Source organism: Neolamprologus brichardi, chromosome 10 (genome assembly GCF_056152115.1).
Source record: "Neolamprologus brichardi isolate AB-2024 chromosome 10, ASM5615211v1, whole genome shotgun sequence".
Classification (NCBI taxonomy): domain Eukaryota; kingdom Metazoa; phylum Chordata; class Actinopteri; order Cichliformes; family Cichlidae; genus Neolamprologus; species Neolamprologus brichardi.
The window spans coordinates 30,529,876-30,546,407 of record NC_142113.1 but is presented as its reverse complement, the minus strand read 5'-3'; the positions used below and the strand labels follow the sequence as shown (position 1 = coordinate 30,546,407).

General features: G+C 39.7%; 1 protein-coding gene across 1 annotated transcript in view; it reads left to right on the top strand.

Annotated features, from left to right (window-relative positions):
* LOC102785365 (polypeptide N-acetylgalactosaminyltransferase 10-like) overlaps positions 1 to 16,532 on the top strand; it is a 133,574-nt gene that overhangs the window by 71,989 nt on the left and 45,053 nt on the right. The window contains exons 5-6 of the mRNA XM_087847527.1: positions 12,315 to 12,500; positions 15,150 to 15,333. Of these exons, the coding sequence (XP_087703653.1) occupies positions 12,315 to 12,500; positions 15,150 to 15,333 (370 nt within the window). The remainder of the gene's footprint in view (positions 1 to 12,314; positions 12,501 to 15,149; positions 15,334 to 16,532) is intronic.

Sequence of the window (16,532 nt, the reverse complement as noted above, 5' to 3'; positions counted from 1 at the left end):
GTTCCTAAACTTGGAGAAAAACAACTTAAATAAATAAACAGTGAATGAAAAAGTGCTAAATAATGTTTTAAAACATGAAGGTCCAGTGGGACACAGGCAAACGTCTCCTGGCTGCTAACCCTACAGAACTGGAAGCTATGCCACCAGTCTCTTTCAGTCTCCTGACTCTTTACGATGGGCACGTTACCTCTCTGTGGTCACTATTGTTTCAGCCAGTGCAAAGAAGAGCTGCAGGCAGCAGCCTCAAGGAATGGAGACTATAGTTTAAAATCCATATGAATGGTGTACAGCATGTGCTTCTGAGAAGGTGACCCCAGTCGTTCTCAGTGTTCTTGTCTGCATTGCTCACCTGTCATGTCATGTTTAATTTGGGGGAGCTAATGTTGCTTCTCTAATAAAGCTGTTTTGAGGGCCAGGGGGTAAAAGGCGGTGCTTTGTGTATTTCTTTTTTTTTTTACACGAGAGGCTGTGCGCAGTAGTGGAGCATGATATCATGTTTTATCAAGTGTTTGCCTTTTTAATTGGCGTATGCTTTAGAGATGAGAGCTGTTCTCTGGGGAGGCAGACTTCATTAGCACCTGTAAGCATCCAGATATGTTGGAGAAAAGTGAAAAATTGAGCGAGAGAGCGAGCGGCACATAAAGATCTTTGTCTTCCAAAGATTCTTGCCACAAAAGATTTCGATTCAAAACGTGTCCAGTCTTCTGTACCCAGCTGTGACTTACAGGATGGACACCACTGCACAAAAGTGAAATATTTTGCATGTTTCTTTCTTCTTTTTTTTGGGGGGGGGGGGGGGTCGTTTCCTCCAGTTATGTCTTATTAAAATTTTAATTGAGAATAGCACTGCTGTGCAAGGGATCATTTGCATGTATATTAGTGCAAATGCCTGGCACTCTGCCAGTTTAAAGGAGACAATCTTAATATCAAAATAATTATCCATATAGGTTAACAGTTGAGCACAAAACAGAAGAGGAGGGGAGGAACAGGGGAGAGAAATGTGCAATGATATGAAAAATGGTCAATAATACAGGGGATAGTTTGGAGAGCTGTTACTGTGCTTTAATGGCCTTCTCTGGAGAACAGAGCACATTTGTCTGCTGTGCAATTTGGAGAAGGAAGAAACTCCAAAGTAAGCACCTGGAACAATTAGTGGCTGTACGCTCGCTGAATGTTCAGCTTTTCACCAAATCTGAGACGTGTTTTATTACCTCCCATGTAGGGATGGGTATTGATAAGATTTTCACGATTCCGATTCCATTTTCGATTCTGTTTAACGATTCGATTCTTTATCGATTCTTTTAAAAAAGGAGAACACTAAGGTTGATTAGCTTAGAACTTTGTTTTATATCTTCTCTTTGAACGAGATAGAAATTTAGGAGTAACATGGCCTTACAAACCCAACAGTGAGATCTTAAGAGATCCACAGCCTACGGCTCTTCAATGGGGTGTCACAGGGTCCCCAGGAAAAAAATTGTAAATGTAAAATAACAAAATAAATATTCTTCTGTAGCAATAACAAAGTATAACTAATTATTCTGTAGCAATTACACAAGAATATCCAGTAATGTCCCTGCCTACAATTAAACACATTCACTTACCGAAAATCATCTGCTGTGGCAAATGGGTGCAAGGCTTTTACCACAAACTGAGTCGCTGCTCGGTGACATTCGTCTATCCCGGCCTGAAAGGAGACGCTACCGGTAGACTGCAGCGAGAACTGCCAGCATCTGAGCCAGACTCTGTCTGTCTCATCATGGTCACCTAAATGCACAGTAACGGCAGGTTTGTAATAAGGCAGATCGCGCTAACATAATATGCACTGTTAGTTGATTATTTACCTGCCGCATTAACGGGAGAGGACGTGCAAACGTTACCGCTGCTGCTGGGCTGAGATTCACGAGTCTGGAGCGGAATTAAAAACACGACATTCATTTAAGGTCATCATGTGTTTTGTGAGCAAATGCTTTTGCATATTCGTAGTGTTTCCTCCCTTAAATGAAATATCTACTTTGCAAGTATTGCAAGTTGCCCTGTTGTCATCCATTCTCGTAAAGTATAACCAAACTTTTGAGCCTTTGAGCCGCCGTGTTTCCTGCCAGGTAAATGACGCTCCGCAACGTGGTGACGTCATTCGGGGCGACTGGAATCGATAAGGGAATCGTTTGCAAAAATGGCAAACAATTCCAACAGTGGGAACGGTTTCTCAACAAGAACCGGTTTTCGATACCCATCCCTACTCCCATGCATATTGGTGTAACACTTGCTGCAGTCTGAGACTGTCATGATAAATAGAACTTACCTTTAATGCACACCAAGTCACGTGATCCCTCCTTGCTACAGCAAATGTTCCCTCTGTTTTCTTCATGGCAGAGCTATTGTTTACTGTCCGCTTTATGTTACTAACCTGACTGCAAACTTAGGGAAGTGACTAACAGAATAAGATGAGCAGTAGAACTGCTTCCCTCTGAAGCAGGGGTGTCCAACTCCAGGCCCCAAGGGCTGATGTCTTGCAGGTTTTAGATATCACAGATATAACAGGCCTCTGGAGAACTTCAAGACATGTTGAGGAGGTCATTTAGCCATTTAAATCAGCTGTGGATCAAGGACACATCGAAAACCTGCAGGACACCGGCCCTTGAGGCCTGGAGTTGGACACTCCTGCTGTAAAGGGTATATGGTTTCAGCGAGGGTGAGGAACTTGGATATTTGTGAGGGACTCAGATTTGAGCTGGTCCTTCCACATTGGAAGAATCCCGTTAAGTTTGCTTCTGATCTCCTGGACACCTCCTAGGTTTGGTGTTTTCGGCATGTTCGCCTGGTTGGAGGCGGGGAGGGGGGAGTTCAATCCTTTTATAACAGGAAGCAACTACTAGGTGGGAATTAAAGAAGAGACAAGAGAAACAAGATTATAACTATAAATATTTTTTTTGGCAGATCAAGAACTAGACAGTCAAATTATGTGACAACAGGGGGCAGCTGACGTATCTTTAATCCCACACAACACTTCTTCAAAACAGACAATTAAGGAAGGCTTAAAATCACAAACCAAACCAATGAGTATCTAAAACCTCTCCGTTGACACTCAAAAGAGAAGTGTTTGTGTTCTAGTTTGCATCATGTACATCTGTTGGACTGAAGGTGTTTAAGCACACACGGTAAGTGTTATTGAAAAATGACATCCAGCGTGCCATCACGCTTTGCCATTTCTTTCCTTTTTTCCTAAACGGTACGTAGAAGAATACAAAGTGAGCAGTTTGATGGCTGTTGTTGCTTAACAAATAATAAAGCAAATCATACAAAGACTAAAGAACTGAAGCATAGTTTTGAGAATTGATAGCATGAAAAATATTGCCTATGCCAAAGGAAAAAAGCATTTGTTTCCCTTCTGAATTCTTCTTCGCTGGGCCTGAAACAAAGGTTGGGTTATGAAAAAGCTAAATGTAGTCGAGCCGTCATGTTCAGACTGTTTCTGCTGCTTGACTTTTTCTGCACTACTGAGTTTAATTGCTTAAAAAAATCACATTGGGAACCAAAAGCTTATATTTTCAATAAAAATGTTTTGCTATTCCGTTGTCAACAGAACCTGGATGATGGTATCTGTGACAAAACTTAAATTCTCAGGTCCAAGCCGGCAGTCTGTTCAGACCGTGGAAATGACTCTCAAGGACTAACAATCCCCACAGGGATATTTTTATAGCAGTCGACAGCAGCAGTACGGGGCTGCTTGACAGGATGAGGTTTGGAGATTTAGAGTGAGCACAGCATCAGTGCTGCCACGTTAGCAGTGACTCTGTCTTTGTAGCTGTTGCTGCCACTGCCTTCCTCTCTCATATCAAATGCTCCCACTTCTGCCCAGTTTCATCTTTTTTTATTGTTTACATTTGTGTTTGTTTTTTGCAGACTACTTCTACAGCTTTAAGCGCAATGTGTAAGCATTTAGAGAGTTGGTCTATTTCAGAGTAAACATGGAAAACAGTCAAACGCATCAATGTATGTATGTTTCTTTCTCACTGGTCCAATCTTCCCAGAAAGCTCTTCACACCCTAATAATATGAGCTTGGTTTGAATTATACAACGTTTGATTTTTGCTTGTAGCTAGTTGGAGAAATTGATAAATTCAGCGAATCAATATGTGAAGCATTTGCGATTCCTTCTGGGCCAACATGGAAACTATTTTTTAACCAGTTTTGCCCTTTGGCTCCTTTCTGCTGTTTCTGTGGATAGAAAAGCAAAACATGGTCTGAATCAGGGCAGACTGACCTGATCAGAAGAGCATGCTCTCTGCTAATGCCTCGCTTTTAATGGATTCCCTCTTAGACGCACTGACTGAATTTTTTGCAGGCTTGGTCAATTTCACTCGTAGACCAGAAGAAATGGAATGCAAGAACAAATTTTCTTTAATAAAAAAAAAAAAGAATACAGAGACAGGAAATTGTCCTTGAAACATTACCACCTATTACCTAGAAAACAACAGGAAAGCACGGATGAACTTTTAGCCTTTAGTCTCTTTAAATCCAGATTCTGAGCTTGCTTGTTGGTTGGATGAAGAAATATGTTTGACTGTGAAGGATATTATTTAGAGTGGGTCTGAAATAACTACACTCTAAATGCGGTCCACCGATATAAAATCCAAATAAAAGAGAAAACCAACCATTAGCTGTAATAAAGCCAAAGTGGTATCAACCATTAGTGAAGTCCCTTCTTCAGGCTTCAAGGTGAACATCTGGGCTATCTTGGTGTTTTAAAAACGAATTAGAGCAATGGGTGGAACTGAGTCACAGAGGGCAATACGACAAAGTATTTTCTAGGAGGTTACTGATTAAGTGGCAATAAGGTCATTTTCTGTACTAAACGAAGTCTCCAAGTGTAATTACCTCATGCCGGGCTTGGATCTAGTATCCTTCTTTTAAGGCAACATTTTCCATGTACATGGGCATGCATGTATAAACCACATCTTACTTCTAGTGTCCTATTTAAGGGAAATGGAAGAAACATGGAAAAACCAAAGAATTGAAATATGCAGGAGAACTGAGGCAGCCCCATAGAGGCGGTAGTGTTTGCTGTGAAGCAGGAGCTTGTGTGCCTGTGCTCTAAATGTTTGACAGCGCTTGAAGGCAGAAACATGAAATTGTCCGTCCTCTCCTTGCTTATCAAAATATTGCTTTCATCATTTTATGATGTGACAGCAAAGTGCACATCTGTAATACATCTCTTATCGTTGGCTCAGTAGATATTTAAGCAGTGTATATTTTGTGTGACTGGGGAAGATGAGGGGGAGTGTTCTTGAAAAAGAAGGGGAAAAAAATCCCTCAGACTGGCTTATGTCATCACGGACTTTCCGTCAGCATCCTTCTTTTTTTTTTTTTTTTGCAACAGTCATAAAAAAAGAAGCTGCTTCAGATGTTTTCAGCTTTGGCTCAAAGAGAGGATGTGTGATAGAGTTCACAGAAGCAGCCGAATATTTTGGAGGAATAAATTAGCAGCTTGGTTCTTTGGTGCTCTGCCAAGACTTCTGGGAAGTAATCCAGCACCTTGGAAAGATGAGATTTGGATGACACATTGGATTCACTCTAATTTGAGGTTAATTGAATTGAAAATCCCCCCAGCTTCTACCAACACAACATATACAGGAAGGGATGATGAACTGTGTTATGGATGTGTTGGTTATTTTATACAGCTGGCGTTTCTGAACCCCTCAAAATATTCAACAAATCTGGGTTATTGATCAGGATTACAGATGCTTCAGCTTTTTAGTCTTTGTTTTTTCTTCTTACTCTAAGGGGGTCTCTTAAAACTTTTTTTAAACAGGTTGCCGAATAGCTACAAGTAATGTAGAAAAGGTTTCCAAATAAGAGTCAAAATGAATGAATTCATATATGTAACAGATGAGAAAAAAATTTGTCACATTTTTAACTTTTTTTTAGAATTTTGGTAAAAGAGCAATGTTAATTGTTAGCTAGAGCAGCGGTCCCCAACCCCCGGGCCTCGGACCGGTACCGGTCCTTGAGTCGTTTGGTACCGGGCTGGTTTTCAGGGTTTTTATCGGTTTTCTGCGTTATTTTGTTATCGTTTTTATCATTAACTCGGTTTTCCTGGGTCTTTTCACGTGTGTTATGAATAAATCTTCTTTTTTTCGGTACCGGTACTAGTTTTATTTTGTTGTATTTATCCACGACACCTTAAAGGCCGGTTTGTGAAAATATTGTCGGGCATAAACCGGTCCGTGGCGCTAAAAAGGTTGGGGACCGCTGAGCTAGAGGATCAATAATCAACCAGATTGGTAGCTAATTTAGTCCATCAATGGGTAAAATAGCTAAAATTATAAAACAAGAAGACTGAAATTTATAGTAAAAAATATGGTTAACATAGGACATTCCTAGCTAGTATAATGTCCAAAGTTGAATTGGCTACCATCATCATCATAATCATCTTAGCTAATAGTTAATTATGGCTAGCAGTTTGTTCTTTTTTTCTTTTTACCTAACAAGATGGATAAATATGTTTTAGCAAAATCAATAAATAAAATGGATAGCTTAAATTGTTATAGTTATATTTTAAAGTATGGCCAGCAGTTGATGGCTAGCTGCACTTGGGTTACTTTTTTTTTTTTTTTTAAACATTGACATTTTAGGCTAACAGTTGAAATAGCTAGCTAACAACCTAGATTAACTCTCAAGCGTTTTAGCTTAACATAATGTAGAAAAGCTTGCAGTTGGTCAGTAAACATAATGAAAAACTAGCAAATGGGATGGTAGCTATTTAAAGAAGATAAAATACTAAGGCAACAATTAAACACCATCAGACAGAAACCATACCTGTTAAACGGTAACCTGAAAGCAATGCATCAGTAAATGATGAGCTGTAAACGTCGACATACGGTTTAAACTGAATTTAAATTAACACATTTGCCACGTCATATCCACATCAGCAAATGTTTAAGGATTTTTATCCATTAAAATGGGTAAATATGCCATTGAAGGCAGGATATTTACCTTTCATCTTTGATCCTCATGCATAATTTTCATGACAAAACTGCTCCATTTGACTTTTGTGATTTCCCCCAACCCCAGGTTTCTCATGGTTATAATACAGGGGATTTTTCATCTTTATATTAAACAAAAGATATTGCACCATAAGATCCTGTACACTTTTTAAATGTTGAAAGGTAGTTTGTTCCAATCTTTGCAAATTTGCAAAACATTTTTGTTAAGCAAAATGAGGTGCGTTGAAGAAAATGGAATCGCTAAAAAGATTTTTAACTATATTTTTGTGGTGTGATTAAATATTTTTATAGTTGATATTGTGATTTTAGTGAGGTTTTTTCCTTGTTTAGCATGGTTTCTTTGCTATAATGTGTTTGGAAGGTGGTCTTCAGGATTACTTTCGAGGTGCTACTAAAACTGGTATCTATTGCATGTACAGTATCTTGGTCAAATTCTTATTAATCTTTTCTGTGATATTTATTGGAGTGAGTTCAAATCAATCAGATCAATGTGATTTGGTGGTTCTGGGCCTGAAAGATCTTGGGAACCACTGTACCAGTTAAAGACTTGCTCTGGTGCCCACATTTCACCCTGACCTCTTCTTTTTTCTTAGTTTTATTGTTTGTGGTTTAATTCTAATAAATGACTTAGAGGAAGATGCATTCCTGGAACAGACAGAGATTGAGGGCAGCGATTGTTTGTTAGTTCGGTAAATGGGGTCTACAGAACTGACCCCGGCATCGACGATGTCTGAGCCCTCTTCATGTCCTGGATTTCACATTCTAATAATGACTAATGTGTTTGCCGACGTCAGCCTGCTCTCATTAGAGTGATTTATAGCCCCGGCAGTTTTCAGTAAACCAGAGGAGCCGTATTCCAATTTATTCAGGTCAAATTAACCATTCATAATTAGACACCATAACCTTTCCCGCTTTCCTTTCCTAGTCTGAATGCGCTTTACATGAAATGCAAATGTTCATTGTTTAATCTCCCTGCTTGTCATTAAGGAGGCCCCATGCAGGGCAAAAGTTTAGCCTGAATCAATCTCTTAATGCTTAATAGCTAATGGGCTGATTTATTGCCATGTAATGAAGGTGAAGGCCTTCTTTTCTCTAATGGTGGCATTGACCCTATGGAGCCCCTCAGCCATTATTCCAATGTCAAAACTGTGCAGCTTATATTATTGCTGCAATGACTCATTTTAATATAAAGTATATCACCTATAAACTTACTAATCTCCAATTACTCTACTTGGCTGTAGGAATTATTTGAAAAATTTTACAAGTACAGAATTGGCAAGTATTCTGAAATCTGTTACATTATATTGATTTTTTTTTATTATATAATGAGAACACACAGAAACACACACAGAGAAACATTTTGTATTAAGGTTGGGTGATTTTTTTTATTTTTATTTTTTCAAAAAAAGTTTCCAACCAGCCATAATCCGTCCAACCACCAGTAACTGGTGATACATTCATGGAGATGTATGTATCTCTGTGTCACAAGATTATGTTAAAGGCACATAAGTCATCAGGAGGGCGAACAACAGTGCTTATATTTTATCTCACTACATACATATTTATCAGCCACGACATTAAAACCTCTGACAGGTGAGGTGAATAACATTGATCATGCAAGAGCCTCCTGTGAGTCTTTGGGCTGCGACATGTCATGCATTTTGAGGTTACCTAGGCACGTACAACCTAGCTAAAGGCTATTGTACACTCCTCAGTGTCATTGGCTTCCCCCAGCAGGACATTATGTTCTGCCACAAAACAAACTGCCCAGGAACAGCTGAAGAAACATGACAATGAGCCCAAGGCACTGACCCAACCTCCAGCCTCCTGCCTCCCCAGATCCCAATCCAATCTAGAATTGGCAGCATTCGGTGGACTAAGCCTCCTCCATAGAGGCTGCAGCCCACAGCCCACATGTCCCACAGGAGCTACTGCCAGCATTTTGGTTACAAACACCACAGGATATCCCCAAAGGTCCTGTTGTAATGCCCCAGACAGGTCAGAGGCATTTTGGTGGCGTACAAGGAAACAACCCAATGTTAGGCAAGTGCTTTGAGAACTTTTCCAACTATCAGAACTTATACCAGTTTTAATTTGGTTGGGAAGTGGGGCACGTTGGGTTGTTGGTCCATCACAGGACCAACAGGGAGAGACAGAAAGACCAAAGTTGGATTTCATTATCAGTTTGCTAAATAAATTATTTCCTGGCTTTAAAGTATTTTTTTTAATATTTCAAATTGGATAGGGCTAATTAGAGCCAGACCACTTGAGGTGGGCTGCATCTCAATTGAGGCCTTCAGGATTACGTAGCAGAGACCTCTGTGACAGTTTGATAGACAGCACCTCTCACTCTGGTCTTGATTACTGCTGTTGTCTAATTCACTTTGCTTTGCTTTAATAATGTCCGATTGGGGTGTGTTTGGACCAGATCCTGTCTTTTTGGACTAGCTGGGAAATGATGGTGAATGTTGGTGTTGGGCTTCAAGTGATGAGCTGTCATCTTCTTAGCCTCAGTTTCATTAAAAAAGTTAAGGAAAGTTTAAAAAAAAAAGGATGAAGTGAAAGTTTGAGGATGGAGACAAATCGGAGGACCAGCTGGCTTCTGGTTTGTCGGTTTTGGCCAGTTCTCCCATTTTCAGTGCCTCTGATGTCTGTTGGGATTAGGAGTACCTTCTCCAAGAGGCAATGGCTGCCAAGCAGCATCAGAACAGAGACGAGCGGGATGAGGGATGAAGGTTGGGAAGTGAAGCAACAAAGGTAGAACAAAAAGTGAAAGAATTACAGCTGGAAAGAAACAACTGAGTGCAGAGATAAAGACACTGTCAGTCATTTGAGCAGGACTGCTGCCTTTCCTCCTTCTACCCTTCTGATATTCAAAATCCAATTAGTGGACGTGTTAGAGGGAGCTCCTTTGTGACAGTGGGTCATTTGTAAGGAGGAACACTGACAGAGGTAATATTTTAATGTAAAGCGTATCTTCCTTTATTATGTATATAATGTTCTCTTTTCGTAGTCCTGAGAAATGTTCGTGTTCACATTTTTGATGTTGATGCAGAGAAGAGGTGCAAAAAAGAGAAAAAATGGTACAATGAGACACATTTATTTGCCTGAGTCACACTGGATCTCATTCGTGTATTACTATGAATAATTTAGACTTCTTTAAATAGAGGGGATGTAGTGATGGGCTAATAATGCTTTGGACTGGTCCAGGTCAAACCACTGGGCTTGTGATACGCCTGCAGAAATTTTGCTTGAAGCCTTAATTGTGTCCTTTCTATGTTAGTTAGTTCTGTGTTAGCTTTTTGGGGAGCTGGAAGCTACCATGTTTGGACTAGAGGGTGAAGTACCAAAATGATGAGCTTGGATAGGTATTTGCACATGAAACTTGTATGAACAATTCACAGAAACACTTGTTTTCCTCTGTTAATTGGTGTTAAGAAACTATTAGTGCTAATAAAATGCTAGAATCTAACTTAACTGAATGGAAACACACACCATCTTTGCTGTGTTTGAGACTTCTGTGCAGGCTTCTTTTTTTTTTGCCCCAGAGATTGCAGCATGGATAATGTTCAATGAAAGCAGAGTTTGTTGGGTTTGCAAGGTCTTAACTTTATAATGTAATGTGTCCTAATATATTGTGAGTTAGCACTAAATAAATACATTTTTAATGTAGTTGGTCAGTACCTTTAGAATGGTGAATACACACTTTGATCATGACTTCTTTCTTTTTTTTACTTGATGTGACATTTGTTGCATTTTTGTTTTGTGGCGCTGTAGTTTGACCGTTTGGTGAGCTGGAACGTGATCCTCTGCAGAGTCACGGTAGACGTCAGATTTGGAGGCAATTAAATCATTTGTCTAACAGTAGACAGATGGATTAAAAGACACTGCTGAGTCATGTCTGTCAGTTGGAGACTATTTAAGAAGCACACTTTGTGTGGTTTGCTTTTCCAGTGCATCTGTTTTGCCTTTGCTCACAGTGGATAACATTATAACTGTGACCATTCATGTCCAGTTGGTTTGTAACATATAGCGTCTTATCAAGATGCTCCCCTTTTGAGGTGGTGTTAAGTGCAAATGATTTTTTTTGGTGGTTACTGAATATTTAAACAAAGTGAAAAGCACAGGATGGATGGATGGATTGAGATGAAGTACATTCAGTTTTATACTACAACACTGGACTTTCTGGGTTTTTCTCTGCAATGGTCGACAGCTTTAGAAACATTAACACTAGACAGATGGCCATTGAAACGCGGCTTTAAGTGTGACTTATTTTTATATTTATTGACCTGTCACAGCTGACTGGGCGTTTGAGCAGAAAGACTTAAAGGCTCCATTTAGAGCAGGATTGATTTCTGTCAAAGGCGAGCTGTGATGAAAGATTGGAGAAAATGTGCATGTATAAGCCCCGTCTCTGATTGATTGATTGATGCTTTCAAGTTGCCCTGTCTTTATATGTCGCCATATATATAGATACCCCCCCCGACACACACACCATCCACCCTGTTCCAGTGTATTTGCCATTTTAGGCGATGGAACTGACCATTTGACTGACACCTCACTCTGAGTTGAGATTTACTGTCACTGCTGCTAGAGAAACACGGGAAAATGGCACAGCTGCCATGCATAGGACCAGTGGCTCTGACATGAACTTTAATAAAACTCTTTGATCGCGTAATTTACTCAGTGAAGGGATTGTTGTAGGGAAAAAGGTGCATAATGGGACATTATGAGTTTTGGGTAGAATGAACATCATCACAATTTTGGCAGTAGCACTGTTTTTCTTTTTTCTTTTGTTTTTTTTGTTTTTGTTTTTTTTAATTTCTTGCCAAAAGGCTTTATGACCGCACATTAGAGGGGCTTATTTAATTCCTTTTTCTTTCCTCGCAGTTGGTTTCTTCCTCTTGAGGGTAACATTCTGTCTAATGACTGCAGATATAAAAAAAGGGGGAAAAAAAGTCAGTGAGTGTAGAAAAGTAAGTAATATAAAGTTTTTCTCTGTATGGGTGAAAGTACGTTATGATGTAGAGGCCTTAAGGGGGACATTTCGGTGTGGAGCATGTGGCAGAAGCAGATGTCGTGTTTGATGGTGACAGCTAATGGGTTAGTTTTTGTTTCATGTTTTTTGAAGAGCGTTTTTGTTGTGAGGGTTTCCTATTTGTGGACGGTTTTCTGAAGCAGTTCATGCCAGTAGATCCATATTTACCTGCACGCATTAACAAGGTATGATATTGATCCTCTCTATACCATTATGGCATTTTTTTTCCCCCCTCTTTAAATTATGCTCTCTCTCATGTTGTCTCTTCAGAACACCTTAAGGTGGCGCTAGAGGAGTACATGGTACGGCTGCCAAAGGTTCGCATCCTGAGGACCAAGAAGAGGGAGGGTCTGATCCGGACTCGCCTGCTTGGAGCAGCTGCTGCTAAAGGAGAAGTCCTCACCTTCCTGGACTCGCACTGTGAAGCCAATGTGAACTGGCTGCCTCCACTGCTGGGTGAGGACTTCATTACTGAGCCATCACCCTTAACATAAGCCCGATCCTCAACCGGCCTGCACTGTGTGCCCAGGTCATAACCTTGATGGCTGCTATTTACGTGTGACGTTAAACTCATTTTGGGGAAAAATAAAAGTGTCCAAAAATCTATTAAATACGTTTTAAAAAATAAATAAATAGAATAAAATATACCAAAAAGTGGGACATTTGCTGGGCCAAAAAATTAGACAACAGCTCTCACTCTGCATTGCCTCATTTCAACAACCATCATGTTTGTTTTGTTTCAAGCACAACTGCTCTTCATCAGATAATGAATGTTGTTGGTCATGTGAGCTCATCACGTGAAGATGTCCATTCAGAGCCCATATATTACATAGTTGCTAGACAAATAACATCTCAAAGTCATGTGTGGGTGGTGCATTACACACTGTTAACTGAAATATTATTGAATCTCTGAATAAGTAAATAAATAAATTCATCCAAAAAAGAAAAATGTAACACTTAGGGGAAAAGCACCAAAAAAATAAATGAAAAATGAAAGTGAGGAACCTCCAATACAGGCTGTATACAGACAGCCAGAAGCTGAAGCAGCCAGAAGGGATCATAAAAACAACTAAAATAACATTAATTTATTGATTGAGACCTTTAGGAGCCGAAGTGTAAATCCAAAAGAGTTCTTATTGATAGAGTAAAGTGTTCTCTCCTTGGGAGATGTACATGCTCAGTGCCAACATAGCTCAAGCAAGCCACAGTGTGATTCATACGCTTGGTGATTAGCAGCTGAACTTTCCTGATCATGCTTTCTGGTAGCACTCGATGTTAATGCCAGCCCACACAGACATTTAAGCATACATATCACATTTTGAAATCCAGGATATGAGTTAGAATGAGTATTTTTACTCATTATATGGGCTTGGACTGCATATGGTTTGCATGTAATGTGATCATGTGACCAGCAGCATTTGATCTAAGGTGCCTCTACTCTGTGTATTGCTGTCTGAAGGGCAGGTGTGTTTGTTACAACTACCTGAGGTGTGTGAGCTAAAATGGTAAATGTGCTTATCAGAAAAGTGTTTGATATCATTCAAACGAGAAGTAGGGTCATTTTGTGACTCCTGTGGGATCTAACCTGCTGTAGTCAGAGGAGTGGCTCCCTTACTGACGACTAGAAAAACTGCAGGTTTACGACATTTTTACATCTGTACGCTGCTTTGATTATGCGCACACAGCTAATGACAACACAATGACACGTGTAAAATAAGTGTGCGTTATAATTCATCCATTAGATTTCAGTCACAAAGCAATAAATCTAAGCTAGATGTTACTGATTAATACTGAAACTAGGGCTGCCACGATTACGTCGACTATTAAAATCGTCGACGACTAATTTAATAGTCGACGCTTCGTTTGACGCTTTGTAAGATCCCAAAAGACGCAGGAATAAGTAGTAGGATTTAAGAGTGTAATAACGGACTGAAACAGAAGATGGCAGCACTGCATGTACAAGGATGCCAGCTGCCGTTAAACCCCGAAGAAGAAGAAGAAGCTGCGTCCCAGAATTCATAGCGCGACCCAGCTAGTTGTCAAGCTAGTTAGTTTTTATATTACTCTTATTATTCTTTCTGGGTCACAAAATAAACGATTAACATATTTTCAGGTGAGAATGTAGCTGTGTAAACCTCAAATATCTGCTCAGTTTATCAAGACGCCACATATTTTCAAAAGCGCTCCGACGTTTTCGGAGACGTCTGTTACCCACTAGCTCGATAGCTAGCTGGTGGCTAGGCTCACTAGAGCCGTTGAGAACACCGGACTCCTGGCAAATGTTTTCAAACCCACCGCTGTCTTTCGCTACTCAGGTTAAACATGATATATAAGTCACTTAGATAACTTAAAAATGTTATTGTTTGGCTTTTTTGTAGTATTTTATTGGTTCCTGATTAAATCGGTTTGGCTGAGATTAAAGTTATAGTTTTTACACAGCTGAATAAATGTCAAGCAGATTAAACTCCATTGAAACAATCTGCAAATGTCATTAAAATTTAATAAACTCTCATCTTGTCTTTATTTTTAGTTAGCACAGACCTTAAACACTTAAAGCTGTAAGCTAATGATAGTTATATAAGAGTAGATGCTGCTGGTGCAATAAGATGTACGTTTTATGTCCAATCAATGATGATCTGATTATTCGACTAATTACAAAAATAATCGGTGACTAGTCGACTATCAAAATAATCGTTTGTGGCAGCCCTAACTGAAACCTTTTAACCTTTTTTTCCTGTAAAAGCAAATGGTAGAAAAATAAATTCATATTTTGTAAAAAATTATCAATCATTTTATTTCTTCCTAAAAACATGATTTTTACCAATGGTAAAAGATAAATCTTTTTAAAAAAATGGTCAGGATTGATACATTTCAGTTTGTAACACAGGAGCAAATTTTCATTGTGTACACACACACACGTAGTTTCACCAGTTGTTTAAACAGCCCACCGACCCCTCATAACCTGCAGTCTGTGGACAGGAGGGGCGAGTAGGCTTTGCTTGGCTGTAAAAGGTCTAAAGCCACAAAGCTTGGAAACTACTTTTCTGCACCATCTGTTGTCATAACCTGCTCGCCATCGTGTGTGCCTCCTTCTGTCCCTCTCAGACCGAATCGCCCAGAACAGGAAGACTATCGTATGCCCGATGATTGATGTCATCGACCACGACAACTTTGGCTATGAAACACAGGCGGGCGACGCCATGCGAGGGGCGTTTGACTGGGAAATGTATTACAAGCGGATCCCGATCCCCACAGAGCTGCAGAAGGACGACCCCAGTGAACCCTTTGAGTGAGTGACTCTGATACTTGGTTAGGGATTTTTTTTTATACCCATTATCTGATTGTGCCATGACTTAAAGCTTTTCAACTAGGTTTGTCTGAGCTGTGCACCTCTGAATGATTTACACCACACAGTGTTTATTCACTGAAGGTCTTTGTCGGCACTGCTATGCTCATACACGCGTTTGCACCTGAGTGTTGCATAGGATGGATACTAAAGCACTCGACTACTGCCCCATTAAGCTGCAAAACGTGAAAATGAATTCCATTTCCAAAGTGGATAAATGCCAAAATCCCAGTCTTACATTCCAGACTGTACAGAGAAATGGAAGCTTTCTCGGATTTCAATGAACCAGTGTGGCGGTGAAGTGAAGATGCCAGCTCGCTGCCTTAAACGTTGTCTCTGATTTTTAATGCCAGTACAAGATCTATATCAAAAGCTATGTCATTATAAAAGACTGATTATGTTGCAGCACTGAACTATGACTTTTATGAGTGGGAAAAGAGCGACATTCAGCTATTTTTATATTATTTTGCTACTTCAGTTTGGGCAGAGCTCTTCAAGGAATTACTTAACCTTTACTTTTAGCTGCTATTGTATTAGCTTTTATGCAGCAATAGCTTAAAAAAACAGATCTATGTCGATCTGTGAGTTCTAGAGTTAAAACAATTTAGAGATCGGTGGATATTTAGGTCATTTCACAGTCACCTCGTGTTTTATACAGCATGACAACTCCAAAAAATGCAGTTTGTCAAATGGCCTCAAACTAAGTCAAACTCTATCTAATAAGACAAAACTTTATAAAAATGAAATAGGAAGTGATTCATTTATTTATTTTTCTAACTCAGCCATATAGAGATATTGAGAGACGGGTTCCATCGCTGGGCTGCAGCTCAGCTTATTCCAGCGCTCCAAATAGCACAAACACAGTTGGAAGGTCCACTTCCAACTGTGTTTGTTGGAAGTGGACCTTCCAACTGTGTTTGTGCTATTTGGAGCATTTGTAATGCAGTTGTCTGGCAAATCATGTGGCTCACTGTGTGGTTAATTGTACTAAAAGCCCACTGAAAATGTCTGTGCTTCAGTTTTGGTGAGGGAAATTCTACCCAATTATTTGTACCTGCAGTAATTAGCAGGTATTGGTTTCTGTGTTGGACTCATGTGGTGCGTGGGTGCTCTTTGCACTAATTGACATTGCTAGCTTAGAT